Consider the following 14,734-nt stretch of genomic DNA (forward strand, 5'->3'; position numbering starts at 1 on the left):
GGACCCATGGCGAGGAGTCACTGATGAAATTAGAGTGATATCAACAAGTATCATCCCACCAAACTCACCATGGACTACTCTCTACTATCTGTTTCATTCTTGGACACATGCATTTCCATCAAGGATGGACACCTCCGCACTACACTCTACGGCAAACCCACAGACAACCTCACAATGCTACACTTCTCCAGCTTCCACCCAAGACATATTAAAACAGCCATCCTCTATGGACAAGCCCTACACGTACACCGGATCTGTTCAGATGAGGAGGAATGTGACGGGCACCTGGAAGTACTCAAAGATGCCCTCATAAGAATGGGGTAGGATGCTCAACTCATCGACTGCCAGTTCTGATGTGCCACAGCAAGGAACCGTAATGACCTCCTAAGGAGACAGACACGTGCTGCAACTGACAGGGTACACTTCATTGTGCAGTACTTCCCAGGAGCTGGAAAGCTACGCCACGTTCTTCACGGCCTGCAACACATTATCAAAGAGGATGAGCACCTTGCCAAACCCTTCCCCACACCACCACTGCTCACCTTTAAACCACCAACAAAACTCAAATAGATCATTGTTCGTTGCAAACTGCCCGGATTTCAGGACAACTCCATACAACCCTGTCACGGTAGGTGCTGCAAAACGTGTCAGAGTGTGGACATAGATATCACGCATTACGCATAGGGACACCCCCCACCATGTACATGGCAGGTACTCATGCGAGTTGAAACTTTATTGCTGGAACAGCACAGCAGGTCAGGCAGCATCCAGGGAACAGGAGATTCGACGTTTCGGGCACAGGCCCTTCTTCAGGTACTCATGCGACTCAGCCAACATTGTCTATCTCATACGCTGCAGGCAAGGATGCCCTGCGACATGGCACATTTGTGAAACCGAGCAGAGGCTACAGCAATGGATGAATGGGCACCACACAACATCAACACACAGGAACGTTTCCTCCCAGTTGGAGAACACTTCAGCAGTCCAGGACATTTGACCTCGGACCTCCGGGTGACCATCCTCCAAGGCGGACTTCGGGACAGGCAGCAGCGAAATGTGGCCGAGCAGAGACTGATAGCTAAGTTTGGTACCCATAGGGAGGGCCTCAACCGGGACCTTGGGTTCATGTCACACTATAGGTGACCACCATTGCATTATACACACACACACATGCACTCCTATACTCAGACACACACACACTCACGCATGCACCCTCTGTCACAGACTGAGACCCCTTTAAGAACACACACACATTCTCTGTCACAGACACTCAACTCCCCACCCCAGACACACATACACATGCACACATACACATATACATTTGTGGGGTGAATTTGTAGTTGCAGGGTTACATTGTACTTTGCTCAAAGACTGCATGAATTCATGTAACGCTCTGTTAACTCATTTTCTAGATTAGAATCAGTCTAAACACTATGGCACAGACAACAGCACACAGGCGGCTAACACCTTCAACATATTATCTCGGCTGACACCAATTGTTACAGTTAACCTGAGAATGTAACTTTTAAATAACGTTTTGTCATTTACGTATGAAAGAAATGAAACTAACATGGTCATTCTAACAGATGAGAAACTTATCAAACAATCAAGGTATTTTTCAATGCATAATTCCAGTTACATCCCACTGTAAACATTTGCTCTAAATTCTGTGTCTTACAATTGTGTACTCCACAACTACCTGATGAAGGGGCAGTGCTCCGAAAGCTAGTGCTTCCAATTAAACCTGTTGGATTATAACCTGGTGTTGTGTGATTTTTAACTTTTCATTTATCTAGTAATTTTCATGATTTGCAAAGTGCTTTAGAGCCAATGAAGAACTTTTGAAATGCAGGTCACTGTTGTAGGAAACTCAAAAGTCAGAATATACTTAGCAAAGTCCCACAAACTGCCACCAGACAAAGACCAGATTAGGTTTTAGTGGTATTGCTTGACAAATATTGTCAACTTGAGCAGAGAGGCCCCCTGCCACTCTAAGTACTATGGGACTGATTTCTCCCACTCAGGAAGGCAGAATAGCTTCCATTTATTATCTTACCCAAGATTGGCAGCTATAACAGTACTGAACTCGACAAGAATATCAGCCAAGATTTTCTGCTTTATTCTCTGTGTCAACTTTAAATCCCCAACCTCTAGACTAAAAAGTAATTCTGCTACATGTAAGCCAAGCTGACACTGTTATTCATTTCAGATGCTAACTCAAGGTTTCACTTGTCTGTTCAAGCAGATGTTAAATAATCAGCGACACTTCAAGAAAGAGTTGGCAGCTTTCCCAGTATTCCTGGTCAATAGTTTTCTTTCAACCATTACTGCACCTTATATACACATATTTGCAGAACATATAGGACAGCACATATTGCTAGGTAGGAACCATTGCTGCTTTTGCTTATGAAACAGACACTGCACTTCAAAGAAGAAAGTCATTGACACAAAGCATTTTGAAATGTTTTCATGATGTAATGAGGTACTGGAAGAATGCAATCCTTCTTTCTAAGCCACCATTGTCAAACTAAAACAAATTTATAAGTTGATTACCTTGAGACACACACCCAAGACAGGTCTGCTGTCAAACACCTGCACAGTAAGAAAGTATTAATAAATGCAAAAATAGATTTCTTCAAAGTATGAACTATGTAAACAACAGATATTAAAGCAAGGGTTCACAATTATAAGCTACATAAACAGACAGCTGTTATATCACCTGCACTGGTGCAGGGTAGAACAGAGTTAACAGGAAAATAGGGGAATTGAAAATCCCAAGACTTTCAGTGTGACACTGGCAAGGAGGAGTTCAACCAGATACTATTCCATGAAGTTGGGGAACACTTCCTCAAAAGTTGGTAAAAGTTTGAAGCTCTCTTCTAAAAGTATCAAATCATGCTATATAAAATGTGAATGTGAATTTTAAATCAGAGATTGATAGATTATTGCGAACCAGAGGTATTCAGAGAATCACAGAAGTGTTACTGTGCAGAAGGAGGTCATTCAGCCAATCATGTCTGCAAAAGCTCATCAAATGAGCATCATTATTTAGTGCAAATCTCCCATACCCTTGCACATTATTTTCAACCAAATAATCATCCAATGCCCTCTTGAATGCCTCAACTGAATCTGTGCCTGCCGCTTCGAGGCAATGTATTCCACACTTCAACTACTCATTGTGAGAAAAAGCTTTTCGTCACCTTGCATTTGCTTCTTTGGCAAATCACTTTAAATGTGTCCTTTAGATCTTGCTTCTTTTACAACTGGAAACAGTTTCTCCCCATTTACTTTATCCAGGTTCCCTCATGATTTTGGAAACGTCTATCAGATTTCCTCAGAACCTTCTTCTCTCCAAGAATGGTTCCAACTTCTTTAATATATCCTCAGAAATGAAATTTCTCATCCCTGGAACCATTCTTGTAAACCATGAAAATTCAATCTGAAATCTCTCCAGCTCACTCACATCCTTCCGATAATGTGGTACCCAGAGCTGTACACAATTAGAGATTATGAGGAAAGGGCAGGTAAAAGGAGTCAAGTGGCAGAACAGGCTAAATGGCCTACTCCTGTTCTTTATTCCTATCATAAAAGAATGGTACAAAAATTGCTTACCCTCACCAAAAAAAAATGCTACTTTGTTACCTTTACAAGATTTACGAGGATATGGAAATCCCGCACAGCTACATTCCATCGCAGCAATTTCTCGATCTGTACCTGAAACCAATTAATTTCTGTTAAAATAGTAATGGCTTAAAAATGTAATAAAAGAGTTTGATTTCTTTTCCCCCCACTTTTATATAGTTGGGTGTCACAATGTGAGCAGCTTCTTTCATCTCCCCTAATCACAAACTCTTTCTGGTGTGTGGTCTTCACAATGGTTTTATATTAATAAAGACAAAATATTGCAGATGCTAGAGAAGCTCAGTAGGTCTAGCACCACCTGTGGATAGAGAAACAGACTCTTCTCACAATTCTGTTTGTTTCTCCACAAATGCTGCCAGCAACACTCTCTTTAATTTTTTTTTAACATGGGCTTTTAAGGTCCATATACAGCAGTGACCTTTGGAACCAGAACATAGAACATTACACGCAGTACAAGCCCTTCAGCCCATGATGTTGCGCTGACCTGTGGAACCAAGCTGAAGTCTATCTAACCTACACTATTCCATCCTCGTCCAAATGCCTATCCAATGACCATTTAAATGCACCTGAAGTTGGAGAGTCTACTACTGTTGCAGGCAGTGCGTTCCATGCCCCTACTATTCTCTGAGTAAAGAAACTACCTCTGACATCTATCCTATATCTATCACCCCTTAATTTAAAGCTATGTCACCTCGTGCTCGCCATCGCCACCCGAGGAAAAAGGCTCTCACTGTCCAACCGATCTAACCCTCTGATTATCCTATATGTCTCAATTAAGTAATCTCTCAACCTTCTTCTCTTTAACAAAAACAGCCTCAAGTCCCTCAGCCTTTCCTCATAAGACCTTCCCTCCAGACCAGGCAACATCCCAGTAAATCTCCTCAGAACCCTTTCCAAAGCTTCCACATCCTTCCTATAATGTGGTGACCAGAACTATACGCAATACTCCAAATATGGCCGCACCAGAATTTTGTACAGCTGCAGCATGATCTCATGGTTCTGAAACTCAATCCCTCTACCAATAGAAGCGAACATGCCATATGTCTTCTTAACAACCCTATCAACCTGGGTGGCAACTTTCAAGATCTATGTACCTGGACACTGAGATCTTTCTGCTTATCGACATTGCCAAGAATCTTACCATTAGCCCAGTACTCTGCATTCCTGTTACTCCTTCCAAAGTGAATCATCTCAGACTTTTCTGCATTAAACTCCATTTGCCACTTTTCAGCCCAGCTCTGCAGCTGGGCTGCTTCTCTGTAATCTACAACATCCTTTGTCACTATCCACAACTCCACCGACCTTACAGTCATCCGCAAATTTACTAACCCATTCTCCTATGCCCTCATCCAGGTCATTTATAAAAATGACGAACAACAGTGGACCCAAAACAGATCCTCGCGGTAGTGTGGTGCTGGAAAAGCACAGCAGGTCAGGCAGTATCCGAGGAGCAGGAAGATCAATATTTCGGGCAAAAGCCCTTCATCAGCCCTTCCTGATGAAGGGCTTTTGCCCGAAACTTCGATTTTCCTGCTCCTCTGATGCTGCCTGACCTGCTGTGCTTTTCCAGCACCATACTACCGCGAGGATCTGCTTTGCTACTAGTGACAGGCTTCGTTCCAAATGGTTAGAAGTGAATTGGTTCAAAATAGTAGAATGTCAAAAGATAAAATTACCTCGGTTGAATCAGACTGCATGCCAGCTGGAATACTCTTTACAGACTTATCCAATTCACTCATCATTACCCGGTAGAAGATGACAAATGTTTGCCTATTGAGAGATCAAGTAGTTTAGTTCACTATTTCGTCAAGCATTCCTAACCTCAGTCTCCAGCTTCACCTTGATATCTTTTAACACCAAAGAATGATTGAAAAAAGTGGCAAATTTTCTGATGGCATTTTATGTGATTATGGCGACAGTGATTTTGAGATGATTCATTCCTGTTTTTGTCATTGAATTCTTGGATCCCAAATGATATTTCTCAGTGAGATTGGGTTTGTCCCATTGGAGTCACAGGCATACATTGGTTTCCAGCCCTTTGATGACAGAGTTTAATTCGGCCCCAAAGAATCCAGATTAAGCACCATTATAGTGAAACCATTGGTAAATTTCTATTTAAGTCAAGATTAGAGTGGTGCTGAAGTCAGGCAGTATCTGAGGAGCAGGAAATTCGATGTTTCGGGCAAATCAGGAATGATTTCATAATTTCATAAATTATATCTCATAATTTCAAAAGTTCTAAAAGTTGGCAAAAGAAACACTTAATACCTGGACAGTGTTGGAAATGTATTTGAGCTTCCATCCTTAGTCGAATTCAACAGTTCGGGAACACCCACACCAGCAATTTCCTCCACAGACTTCAGCACATCATCTGTGTGCTTCAGGTAAATACTGCAAACATGGTTTTAAAAAAAACAAAAACATGCCATCAGTTTATGAATGTTCACCCAACATAGCAATACTTCACATCATATGTCAATTTATTTTATTCCCATCCACACATTCCATGGTAAAGCTGGCAAAGCAAATAACACACTATTGACCTGTTAATGCAACTAACTGAAGGCATCTGATGAAGTAGCACATCAAAGGTTATTGAGCAAAGTAGAAATGCATTGTGTACAGGGTAGCATATCAGTATATATAGAAGATTGGCTGCCAAACAGGAAGCAGAGAGTATAAATGTGTCTTTTTCAGGTTAGCAGAACATAATAAGTAGTATGCCATATGGATCAGTGCTGGAACCTCAATTGTTTACAATTTAAATAAAGGACTTAGATGAAGAGCCTGAACACATGGTTGCCAAATTTACTGATGACATAAAATAGGTTGGAAAATAAGCAATGAAGTTTTAACAAGCCATGGAGTCCACAAAAAGATTTATACAGGTGAAGTGAGTGAACAAAGACCTGGCCAATGAAGTTAAAAATGAGAAAATGTGTGATTTTCCACTTTGGCAGGATGAATAGAAAAAATTAAGCATTTTACCTAAATTGTGAGGGATTGGAGAGCTCTGAGATGCACAGGGATCTGGGTTTCCTCTTGCATGAATCACAAAAGTATAGTTTGCAGCTACAGCAAGTAATTAAGAAAGCTAAAATGTGATCAATTATTATGAGGGAAACTGAATACTAAGTAGGGAAGTTATGCTTCAGTTATGCAGGTCACTTCTGAAGTACTGTGCATAGTACTGGTCAACTGTGTAAGAATGTTGTGATAATTCCAAACCAGGATGTCGTGGTTTGGAAAGGAATTTGCAGGTGTCAGGAATCCCATACATCTTGTTCTTCTCAGTGTTTGAGGTTTGGTATTTGGAAGGTGTTAAGGAGTCTTGGTGAGTTGCTGCAGTGCATCTTGTGGATGGTACATACTGTTGCAATTGAGCTTTGGTGGTGAAGAGAATGAATGTTTAAGATGGTATATGGGGTTTCAATCAAGCTTGGAATACCTTTGGTGTTTCACTCGTTAAGACAGTGTATTCTATCACATTTCTGACTTGTGGACAGATTTTGGGGAGGCAGAAGGTAGGTTATGCACAACAAAATCTTCAACATGTACTTGCTCTTATCACCACAGTATTTATGTGGTGGTCCATTTATGATGCTGGTCAACCTCCAAAATATTGAAAGTGGTGGACTTAGTCATGGTAATACCATCAGATGTCAAGGGTAGATGACAAGATTCTCTCCCATTGTCAGTGGTCATTGTCTGACACTTGTCTGATGCAAATGTTACTTATAACATTTTCAAATGTAACTTGAACATTGCCTAGGTCTTGCTGCAGTTGGACATGGACTGCTTCAGTATCCAGGCTGTCTGAAATGATACTATACATTGCACAATCAGCAAAATCAACATTTCTGACCGTATGATAGAGGGAACGTCATTGATTTACTTACCATAGGAGGGTTTCAAGAGCTTCATTGTATTTATTGCCTTTCTCTTTTTCCCCATTGGGCAAAACCCAAGATTGGCACAAGAAGCCTCGAGTAATTGACGCTGAAAGGAGAGCAATCACTACAACCATTTAAACACTCGTATCAACTCATTATCCTCTTCATATAAGTCATAGAGTTTAAGATGCAATCATATAGCTTTAAGGAAACAAAGGTAAGTTCTGATCAGAAGAGATATCAAATAATGTTAAGTGGATGTTATATAAACCACATTGTTAATGTACATTTATAAATTTGTCAGCCCCAAAAAATGCAGGACATACAACACGAGAGGAACACAGTTATGAAGATGAAGAAACAATGTTGTGCATTAATGCTTTGTCCCTGCAGCCTACTCCAATCCCTCAAGATTTTCTTTGCACTTCCAAGTCTGGATTCTTATGCAACCCGGATTTTAATTTTTCATCAATTGACATTGAGGCTGTTTCTGCCTTCTGGGCACTAAGCTCCAGAATTCCATCCCTAAACTTATCCATCTCCATTTTCCTGCAAGAGCCTCCGTAAAACATGACTATTCTGATTATCTGTCCGAATGCTCCCTCGTGTGGCTTGTGTTAGACTTTGTTTAATAACACCTCAGTGATTGACCTTGTGATGTTTTCTTATGTTGAGTTTAATTTACTGCTATTGAATTGCGAAATGCTTACATTGCCTATTGCACAATTCCACCAATAGCCATGAGGATATCAAATGTCAGGTTCGTTATTCAGCCATCTGAACGGATTGATAATTTCAAAGCAGCATTGGCAGCAAGATGCAACTCTTTGAACTACGAGGTCTGGCTTGAGGCAAGCAAATAGGCTCCTTCTTCCACTGTTACCCTACAACCCTTGCACTCTCCCACAGTCCCTATCGAAGTTATAAAGGTGGCACCAAAGACAAAAGTCATGACAAACCTATTTTCTCCTTGTATTGGTTATTTAGAGATTTATCTGCTATGACAATTAGAAGCTGGGTAAGGTTCACCGCAGAAGTACAGCGGGGAATGCTGCTCTGGAAATTCTGCAGGTATCGAAAAGTCTGCCTGCAGGGATAGAGAAAACAGTTTGTTAGCTGCACAAGAATGAATTTGCTAAGCAAATTAATAACAGATTTCACATGTTCTGCTATTTGAAAAAAAAATCTACTTGAAAGTAACATCAGAGAACTGTGCTAATGAATGGTGATTAAAGTATAATTAAACAAAAAGAGAAGGATCTCTAATCTACTTCCTTACGGTCAGATTAACAGAATTACACAGCATGTGACATAGCCTAAGGTCAGAGAATGGAGAAAAGATATCATAGTGGGACCAATATATTTAATACATTTAAAACTAATTTATTATAGCAAGTCTAATGTGGTCCTTTTAAATTTGATTTAATTCCCACAGTTTTAAAACAGATTGACAGAATGTGGAATGTATGGCAAGGGGAAAAATTCTAAGAGATCGTTTTAATATTTGGAGCACCATGTGTAGACATGCTCTATTAATCCCAAAAGAAAAAAATTACTGGAGTGGACACAGAGAAGCATTGTACTATCAAACTCAAAACTTGAACTGACACAAGGGAAAACTGACCAGCCTAGCCCTGCACTCATCACTGAAATGAGAAGATTCTTGAGAACAACTTGGAAAACTATAAAAGGTTAGGATAAATAATTAAACTTTTCAGCTGCATACAAAATTTAGGCATGAAAGGTCACTTTTTCAATTTTTTAAAAAGAAAATCACTTGTGGGACATAGGTGTCACGAGCTGGCCAGTATTTATTGTCCATCCCTAGTTGCCCTTGAGGAGGTGGTAGGACTTTGACCCAGCAACAGTGAAAGAACAACAATATATTTCCAAGTCAGGATTGTGATTAGCTTGGAAGGGAGGTGGAATCCCCATGTATCTCTTGCCCTTGTCTTTCTAGAAGGAAGTAATCATGGCTTTGAAAGGTGAAGTCTAAGGATCTTAGCTGTCTCAGGTGACTTTCTGCAGTGCATTTTGTAGATAGTACACATGCTGCCACTGAGTGAGTGATGGAGAGAGTTGATGCTTGTAGGTGTGGTACTGATCAAGTGGGCTGCTTTGTCCTGAATGATGTCAAACTTGAGTATTGTTGAAGTTGCACCCATCCAGGCAAGTGGCAAGTTTCCATCACACTCCTTACTTGTGCCTTGTAGGTGGTAGTCAGGCTTTGAGAGTCAGGAGGAGAGTTACTCATTACATTCGTAGCCTCTGACCTGCTCTTGTCACCACTGTATTTATGTGGCAAGTCCAGTTAAGTTTCTGGTCAATGAAATTCTCTAGGATGTTATAATGAAGGTAACACCTTTGATTGTCGAGGGGTGGTGATTATTCGAATGTATTGGACATGTTCATTGCCTGGCATTTGGATGACGCAATTGACAGTCCAAGCCTGGATATTGTCCAGATTAGACTAGATTCCCTACAGTGTGGAAACAGGCCCTTCAGTCCAATAAGTCCACACCGACCCTCCGAAGAGTAACCCACCCCAACCCATTTCCCTCTGACTAATGCACCTAACACTATGGGCACTTTAGCATGGCCAATTCACCTGACTTGCACATCTTTGGATCACAGGAGGAAATTGGAGCACCTCAAGGAAACCCATGCAGACACGGGAGAATGGCAACTGTCTGTGTGGAGTTTGCACAGAGGCTGGAATCGAACCTGGATCCCTGGGGCTGATAGGTAGCAGTGCTAACCACTGAGCCACCGTGCCGCCCTTCTTGTTGCATTTGAACATGGACTGCTTCAGTATCTGAGCATTGGCAAGCATCCCCACTTCTGACTTTATGATGGAGGCAAGGTCATTGATGAAGCAGCTGTTACTATTGGACCCAGGACCCTACATTGAAGAACTCCTGCAAAGATGTCCTGGAGTTGAGATGACTGACTTCCAACAAGTACAACTATTTTCTTGTTCCAAGCATGACTCCAACCAGCAGAGAGTTTACTCCTGAAACCCACTGATTTTGGTTTTGCTTGAGTTCCTTAATGCCACACTCGGTCTAATGCAGCCTTGACGTCAAGGGCTGTCATGTTCACCTCATCTCTGGAATTCAGCTCTTTTGTTTAGATTTGAACCAAGGCTGTAATGAGGTCAGCAGCTGAGTGGCCCTGATGGAACCCAAACTGGCCATCACTGGGCAAGTTTTTGCTGAGCACCTGCAGTTTTGATAGCACTGTTGACAGCACATCTTCCGTCACATTAATAATGATCAAAAGTAGACTGATAGAGGTGTATTTGGCAGGGTAGAATTTGTCCTGCTTTTGTGTACAGGAAATAGATGGTCAATTTTTCATTGTCAGGTAGATACCCATGTTATAACTGTGCTGGAGCAGCTTAGCCATCATTTATTGTCCATCTTTCATTACCCTTGAGGTGGTGGTGAGCTGCCTTTTGAACTGCTGCAATCCATACAGTGCAGCTAAATCCACAATGCTGTTAGGAAGGGAATTCCAGAGTTTTATTCAGTGATGAAGAAGGAAAGGCAATATATTTCCAAGTCAGGATGGTGAGTGCCTTTGACAACTTGCAGGTGGTGGTGTTCCCACATATCCACTGCCTTTGTCAGAGTAGGTGAGTTTGCAAAGTGCTGTCAAAGAAACTTGGTGAATTCCTGTAGCGCATCTTGTAGATAGCGCACACTGCCGCTACTGAGTGTTGGTGGTGGAGGGATGTAGTGCCAATCATTTTGGTAAGCTGCACTCACCCAGATAAGTGCAGAATATTCCATCACACATCTGCCTTGTACTTTGTAATGATGAACATGTTTTGCGGACTGAAGTAGTGAATTACTCATTGCAGAATTATTTATCTCTAACCTGCTCTTACAACCACAGAATTTGTATAGATAGTCTAATTCAGTTGCTCGTCAATGGTAATTCCCAAATTGTGATGTGGAGGTGCTGGTATTAGACTGGAATGGACAAAGTTAGAAGTCACATGACACCAGGTTACGGTCCAACAAGTTTATTTGAAATCACAAGCTTTCGAAGCATAGTCCCTTCGTCAGGTTGGACTATAACCTGGTGTCACGCGACTTCCAAAATATTGATAATAATTAGTAATTAGTGTTTTTGGGCCTTCTTTAACTATAGGTATTGGTGTGTCGCCATAGTCTTTCCAGACCATAGGGGCTGCTCTCTCATTAAAGAGAAGCAACTGGTGATGATTTAGCCTGAGGATCACCAGACCTCAGAAGAGGCAAGAGGTTGAGAAGGAGTGTCCTTCATGGTAACCTCAAACTGGTGATGGGAATTGAACCCATGCTGTTAGCATCACACTGCTCTGTAAACCAACAATCTAGCCAACTGAACTAAACCGATTCCCAACGATAGGTATTAGATTTACATAATGGATTGAATTGCTCGGCTAGTTCAGAAGGCAGATGTTATCAGTCACATAGCCATGGGATTGGACATGCAGTTAGCTCATTGCATGGCACTTATGTTGCATGATTGATATTTGCCACTTAACAGACCAAGCATGGAAATTGTCCTGGTCTTGATGCTAGATTATTAGAGTGGTGCTGGAAAAGCACAGCAGTTCAGACAGCATCCAAGGAGCAGGAAAACTGACGTTTCGGGCAAAAGCCGTTCATCAGGAATACAGGCAGAGTGCCTGAAGGGTGGAGAAAGTAGCAAAGAGTCTTGATGCTGCATATGGACATGGACTGACATTTGCAACTGTGTCTTCAACTGTTTGGGTTTCATACTTTGGGATTTCCACCTCAAAGTTCGCCACCACTTCTTTTTATAAAGCCCCATTGAACCCATCTCCTCTGACTGTTATTTTGGCCTTCCCTCATTATACTACCTTCTCAATTGAGCCAGCCATTTTTGACTGATTTTGTCTCTGAGAAGTACCTTGGAATATCTAACAGCATCAAAGTCTCTATCAATTTAAACTTGTAGGTGTTATGACAATTTAATATGAAAAATAATTTCCAGGAGGTAGATGATGGCTGGAGGTAATACTCCTTCTTAAGCTAAAGTTATCGTTTTGGTTCCAAATTCAATAAATAGAACTTGTATTTTACACTATAGTCAAATCACGATCAGATTCTCATGATACCTGATAAGTTCCTCCATTTCCATTTCACCATCTCCCTCTTTAAGTCTATTTGCCAGGACACCAAGGGCTATCCTCAGTAGTTTACGGTTTTCATGCTGGGCAAATCCGCACCTGTATGTTTAAAGAGAAAAGAGAAAATTTCTGTTACAGTAGCAGTAACGTTTCCTGTTTCCAATGCTGGTCCATTAAGAAGTCAACTGTTGCATGTTTTTTGAATAGTTAAATCATAGACGTTCTGTCCTCTCCTTGCCTAATTTAGAGTCATAGAGATGTACACCATGGAAACATACCCTTATGTCCAACTCGTCCATGCCGACCAGATATCCCAACCGAATCTAATCTCACCTGCCAGCACCTCGCCCATATCCCTCCAAACCCTTCCTATTCATATACCCATTCAGATGCCTTTTAAATGTTGCCTTTGTACTAGCCTCCACCACTTCCTCTGGCAGCCCATTCCACACATGCACCACCCTCTGCATGAAAAAGTTGCTGTTTAGGTCTCCTTTATATCTTTCCCCTCTCACCCTAAACCTCTGCCCTCTAGTTCTGGACTCCCCCACTTCAGGGAAAAGATTTTGTCTATTTACCCTATCCATGCCCCTCGGGAATTTATAAACCTCAATAAGGTCACCCCTCAGCCTCCGACGCTCCAGGGAAAACTGCCCTAGCCTATTCAACCTCTCAAACCCTGGCAACATCCTTGTAAATCTTTTCTGAACCCTTTCAAGTTTCACAACATCCTTCCGATAGGAAAGAGACCAAAACTGCCACAATTTCACTTATATCTGCTGTACTGAAAGAATTGCGTATGTATATGTATCTATAATCAAGTCATTACAGTTCAAAATAAAACTGAGATGATGTCAAATACAATAGAAGCTTGATTATCTGATATAATGGAAAAAAAAGATATTCAGATTTGCCGGTCAGTTACACTGTTCTGCTGTGCTTGAATTATTAATCTAATAGCTACAGTCCTTGCTGATCACATGCCTATGCCTCAGCTCCACACCCACATAAGCACAGCAACTAAAATCTTTGAAGTACTGGAACGATTATTAAAAGCAGTATGGCCTCACTTCCAACAATCATATTTCCATCCACCAATCTCAATGAAACCACTAACTTTAAAAATTAACACACAACTTGTTCTTCTATATAAATGACTACGCCTGTGAGCAGAACACAGACTGAAAGTAACACCAATCACTAAATGATTGAGTTTTATTATACATTTTGAGAGGACCAGTCTATTTCACTCAAATGGTGAAACCACCAATTTCTGTTAATTAGCCTCTACCCATTGCAGACTCTATACCTACCAAGCAAACAATGTGTTCAGGATCTGAAGTAGTAACTGATAGCATGCAGCCATCCGCTGATTCTCTTTTACATCTGTTCCGAGAACATCCACAACACCATTGTTCTCAGCTATCATCACCTGCAGACCAAAAAACAGTAGCAAATAAAAAGGAAAATGGTCAGTCTTCACTAACATATTCCATAAATCTAAAACTAAGGAGTCATGTTCCCAAAGTTTCAAAGAAATTAATTCCAGAGTTTCTGAATATGTTGATTTCACCTTGTGATGCCTAACGTGGTAAACATACATTCTTTGCAGAAGATAGTTTTTTTCTGACATCAGCAGTTTCATACCTGACCTCACACATGGTTAGAAAGTGCCAGAGAGAGGATCAAGGGAGACATTCATTCTTGGTTCAGGATGGTTTTGAGTTACACATACTCACACCTTTTACCCTTCATCTTTTGAAGGTGGTAGCTCATTCTTGGCACCACTGGCTATCTTCAATATCTAACTCAAGTAGTTGAGCTTTATACATAAGTCCAAAGATTGATTGTCAGTTGGTCTTGGGGGCAGTACGGTGGCTCAGTGGTTAGCACTGCTGCCTCACAGCAGCAGGGAGCTAGGTTCAATTCCAGCCTCGGGCGACTATCTGTGTGGAATGTGCACGTTCTCCCAGTGTCTGCGTGGGTTTCCTTCCAATGCTCCGGCTTCCTCCCACATTCCAAAGATGTGCAGGTTAGGAGAATTGGACGTGCT

The 14,734-nt window shown here is 41.3% G+C and overlaps 1 protein-coding gene across 1 annotated transcript in view; it reads right to left on the reverse strand.

Moving 5' to 3' along the window:
* The window catches only part of fancd2 (FA complementation group D2), a 105,500-nt gene that overhangs the window by 16,736 nt on the left and 74,030 nt on the right, over positions 1 to 14,734 (reverse strand). The window contains exons 31-38 of the mRNA XM_043707668.2: positions 13,995 to 14,113; positions 12,670 to 12,780; positions 8,495 to 8,622; positions 7,542 to 7,641; positions 5,911 to 6,033; positions 5,319 to 5,412; positions 3,643 to 3,714; positions 2,554 to 2,592 (exon numbers count right to left, since the gene is read on the reverse strand). Coding sequence (XP_043563603.2) covers positions 2,554 to 2,592; positions 3,643 to 3,714; positions 5,319 to 5,412; positions 5,911 to 6,033; positions 7,542 to 7,641; positions 8,495 to 8,622; positions 12,670 to 12,780; positions 13,995 to 14,113 — 786 coding nt within the window. The remainder of the gene's footprint in view (positions 1 to 2,553; positions 2,593 to 3,642; positions 3,715 to 5,318; positions 5,413 to 5,910; positions 6,034 to 7,541; positions 7,642 to 8,494; positions 8,623 to 12,669; positions 12,781 to 13,994; positions 14,114 to 14,734) is intronic.

Source organism: Chiloscyllium plagiosum, unplaced genomic scaffold, assembly GCF_037043375.1.
Source record: "Chiloscyllium plagiosum isolate Xiang-an unplaced genomic scaffold, Cpla_swu_hap1 HiC_scaffold_14, whole genome shotgun sequence".
NCBI classification, from domain to species: Eukaryota; Metazoa; Chordata; class Chondrichthyes; order Orectolobiformes; family Hemiscylliidae; genus Chiloscyllium; species Chiloscyllium plagiosum.